The sequence below is a fragment of the Bombina bombina genome, chromosome 4, assembly GCF_027579735.1.
Source record: "Bombina bombina isolate aBomBom1 chromosome 4, aBomBom1.pri, whole genome shotgun sequence".
In the NCBI taxonomy this organism is placed as follows: Eukaryota; Metazoa; Chordata; class Amphibia; order Anura; family Bombinatoridae; genus Bombina; species Bombina bombina.
Window position 1 is genome coordinate 44,572,286 of NC_069502.1, and position 4,393 is coordinate 44,576,678.

The 4,393-nt window shown below is 45.1% G+C and overlaps 1 protein-coding gene across 1 annotated transcript in view; it reads left to right on the top strand.

Annotated features, from left to right (window-relative positions):
* Window positions 1–598: 598 nt before the first annotated feature.
* LOC128655883 (uncharacterized) overlaps window positions 599–4,393 on the top strand; it is a 96,056-nt gene continuing 92,261 nt past the window's right edge. Inside the window, exon 1 of the mRNA XM_053709472.1 lies at window positions 599–710. Within this exon, the coding sequence (XP_053565447.1) occupies window positions 633–710 (78 nt within the window). The 5' untranslated portion in view covers window positions 599–632. The remainder of the gene's footprint in view (window positions 711–4,393) is intronic.

Genomic DNA, 4,393 nt, shown 5'->3' on the forward strand with positions numbered 1-4,393 from the left:
CTGCCTGTCTGACTGACTGAGCTGCCTGTCTGACTGAGCTGCCTGTCTGACTGAGCTGCCTGTCTGACTGAGCTGCCTGTCTGACTGAGCTGGAGCTGCCTGTCTGACTGAGCTGCCTGTCTGACTGAGCTGCCTGTCTGACTGACTGAGCTGCCTGTCTGACTGAGCTGCCTGTCTGACTGAGCTGCCTGTCTGACTGAGCTGCCTGTCTGACCTGTCTGACTGAGCTGCCTGTCTGACTGAGCTGCCTGTCTGACTGAGCTGGAGCTGCCTGTCTGACTGAGCTGCCTGTCTGACTGAGCTGCCTGTCTGACTGACTGAGCTGCCTGTCTGACTGAGCTGCCTGTCTGACTGAGCTGACTGTCTGACTGAGCTGCCTGTCTGACTGAGCTGACTCAGGAACTGAACTGTTACAAACGAATCAGTTCAGTCTGATGAACCGATTCATACGGTTCAGTAAAAAGAACCAGTTCAAATGAACGATTCGTTCATGAACCGCACATCACTTATACTCACTGCACACACACACTAGTTTGCTTTAACTGAACGCGTGAGATCAGATGGCACCGCTCCGCACGGATACCCAGGGGTACGAGATGGCACCGCTCCGCACGGATACCCAGGGGTACGAGATGGTTCCGCAAGAGCATGGGGAGATAGCGGGTGGTCAGATGCAAGAAACACACGTGATTATTCCGACCACCTGTGAAGTAAGTGAAATAGGGGATCCGCTATGTGTGTGCAGTGGGATACTCGTAGCTTTCCTGTGCTGTCGGTGACTGATTAGCTCTTTATTCTAAAGTGATTGCGTTCCGCTATGCGGTATATAATGACGTCACAGTCGGTACTCTTGCTGTGGTCAGTACTATGATCCGGTGAAACAGCGATATTATCTGTGCAGGTAAAGTATCACCGTATTGTGGGGTCTGATCACGTGACTGCTGCTTACAGTAGGAACTTTATGCAGTTATGGAAAGGAGCGAATAGTGTACCTTGTGCTGCAGCTGATTGTAACATAGCAAAGCTAAGTCAAGGTGCTGAGACTGAATGAGAGATCAACACCAGCTTTGATGTTTATTTGTTTTAACAAATCTGCAATAAACGTGTATTATATATATACTGTATATATCTCAAAGTTAGAAGGCGAGTAATGATATAAGTAATCATTCTGTGATGGCAAGGAACTATGTACACCAATAATTCTTCCACATAAAAACACCAGGAAATAACCTCTTTATAAATGTGTTGTGCACAGCATCTTGGCAATATCTTCTTCAAATACATTTATATAAGGTAGATTGGAGAAACACGTTAGGGGGCAAAGTTACAATAACTAAGTTATAGTTTACATGTGTAAAGAGTTTCTGATGAGTGAGAGTGTGTGAGAGAGAATGCATGAGCGTGTGTGTAAGAAAGGCAAAGTGCTTGTGTGAGAGAGAATGCACGAGCGTGTGTGTAAGAAAGGCAAAGTGCTTGTGTGAGAGAGAATACATGAGCGTGTGTGTAAGAAAGGCAAAGTGCTTGTGTGAGAGAGAATGCACGAGCGTGTGTGTAAGAAAGGCAAAGTGCTTGTGTGAGAGAGAATACATGAGCGTGTGTGTAAGAAAGGCAAAGTGCTTGTGTGAGAGAGATGAGAGAATGCATAGTTTCTCGAACTGTGCAAGGATAGGACGCTGACGTCACCACTGGCACTGTGTATTTGACAGAAGCCTGTAAAGGGGGAGGGGCTTATTCCTCCAACTCCGTCAGCTGTGGGAAGGACTGAGAGCTGTGACAGGCAGGATCCACCGAAAGGTTTGTACTAAACTCCTCTTATTAGGAGACACCATCACATAGAATGTAATATACTGTACTACTAGTTCAACTAGTAGTAAATGACACTTTCCAGATGTGATGGTGTCTCCTAATAAGAGGAGGAAATGGGGTCAAGAAGGGCATAGGTCCTTGTGCGTGCTAGGATTGGAATGGTGCTGAATTTAAAAAAGGGCAAGTTTTAGAGGCAGCAGCAAAACATATAGCAGAGAGGGCCTACACTAAGCATCATTTTTATTTCATTTGCAAATACTGCTGCACAGTCAGAGTGCAGATGTAAGGAGGGTTTGTCAGTGTGCAGCCATGAGGAGGATCCCAAGCTTGATGAGGAACCTCAGTGTGGGACAACTTGTGAGTCATCTGTGAGCTGCAGGACAGTAATGGTGCTGGAGCTGTGTCTTACTCTGGTAAGAGATAGATTTTCATTGTCACCATAACGTTTCTTGTATTGCTGGTTGTGATTGCTTCACCTCTCTTTATTTTCTGGAGATCCTCACTCATGCTGTCAGCAGTTAGGAACAAGTACACATAATGTACAAATGTACTGATACAACAGCTGGTTTACTTCTGTCATTAATAATCTGATGGTAATAAATAATGTATTATTTATGTGTACTTGTTCCTAAGGTGCTGACAGCATGAGTGAGGATCTCCAGAAAATAAACAGAGGTTTATTATAAATATGTCACATATGATCTAAGCCTCTGTTTTTAAATGTAACCTTCAGTAAGAAAACAGTCCGTTACTCTTGTCAAGCAGCCTAAATGTGAGCACAAATAGAAGAAAATCACTGTAAAGGTGCTTTAGAAAACCAACAGTTAGCAGGTTCAGTTTATTACAAATATAGTCCTCTGTTAGTTTGCTTTACGTTCCTGTTGTCAGTTTGCACTTTGCAAGACATTTCTGAGTTGCAGATGGGGGAGGAGGCTTGGTGGTTGCCTAGCAAAACAGAAAGCTTCTTCCCATAGTTCAACAGGCAGTCCGTGTCTGCAGTGAGTGTGTACAGATCTGCTATCAGTCCGTGTCTGCAGTGAGTATCTGCAGTGAGTGTGTACAGATCTGCTATAAGTGAGTGTGTACAGATCTGCTATCAGTCCGTGTCTGCAGTGAGTGTGATCAGTGAGTATCTGCAGTGAGTGTGTACAGATGTGTCTGCAGTGAGTGTGATCAGTGAGTATCTGCAGTGAGTGTGTACAGATCTGCTGTCAGTGAGTGTGTACAGATCTGCTATCAGTCCGTGTCTGCAGTGAGTATCTTCAGTGAGTGTTTACAGATCTGCTATAAGTGAGTGTGTACAGATCTGCTATCAGTCCGTGTTGGCAGTGAGTGTGATCAGTGAGTGTGTACAGATCTGCTATCAGTGAGTGTCTGCAGTGAGTGTGATCAGTGAGTATCTGCAGTGAGTGTGTACAGATATGCTGTCAGTGAGTGTGTACAGATCTGCTATAAGTGAGTGTGTACAGATCTGCTATCAGTCCGTGTCTGCAGTGAGTATCTGCAGTGAGTGTTTACAGATCTGCTATCAGTGAGTGTGTACAGATCTGCTATCAGTCCGTGTCTGCAGTGAGTGTGATCAATGAGTATCTGCAGTGAGTGTGTACAGATCTGCTATCAGTGAGTGTGTACAGATCTGCTATCAGTCCGTGTCTGCAGTGAGTGTGATCAGTGAGTATCTGCAGTGAGTGTGTATAGATCTGCTATCAGTGAGTGTGTACAGATCTGCTATCAGTCCGTGTCTGCAGTGAGTGTGTTCAGTGAGTATCTGCAGTGAGTGTGTACAAATCTGCTATAAGTGAGTGTGTACAGATCTGCTATCAGTCCAGGTCTGCAGTGAGTGTGATCAGTGAGTATCTGCAGTGAGTGTGTACAGATCTGCTATCAGTGAGTGTGTACAGATCTGCTATCAGTGAGTGTCTACAGTGAGTGTGTACAGATCTGCTATCAGTGAGTGTGTACAGATCTGCTATCAGTGAGTGTCTACAGTGAGTGTGTACAGATCTGCTATAAGTGAGTGTGTACAGATCTGCTATCAGTCCGTGTATGCAGTGAGTGTGATTAGTGAGTATCTGCAGTGAGTGTGTACAGATCTGCTATCAGTCCGTGTATGCAGTGAGTGTGATCAGTGAGTATCTGCAGTGAGTGTGTACAGATCTGCTATAAGTGAGTGTGTACAGATCTGCTATCAGTCCGTGTATGCAGTGAGTGTGATTAGTGAGTATCTGCAGTGAGTGTGTACAGATCTGCTATCAGTGAGTGTCTACAGTGAGTGTGATCAGTGAGTATCTGCAGTGAGTGTGTACAGATCTGCTATCAGTCCGTGTCTGCAGTGAGTGTGATCAGTGAGTATCTGCAGTGAGTGTGTATAGATCTGCTATCAGTGAGTGTGTACAGATCTGCTATCAGTCCGTGTCTGCAGTGAGTGTGTTCAGTGAGTATCTGCAGTGAGTGTGTACAAATCTGCTATAAGTGAGTGTGTACAGATCTGCTATCAGTCCAGGTCTGCAGTGAGTGTGATCAGTGAGTATCTGCAGTGAGTGTGTACAGATCTGCTATCAGTGAGTGTGTACAGATCTGCTATCAG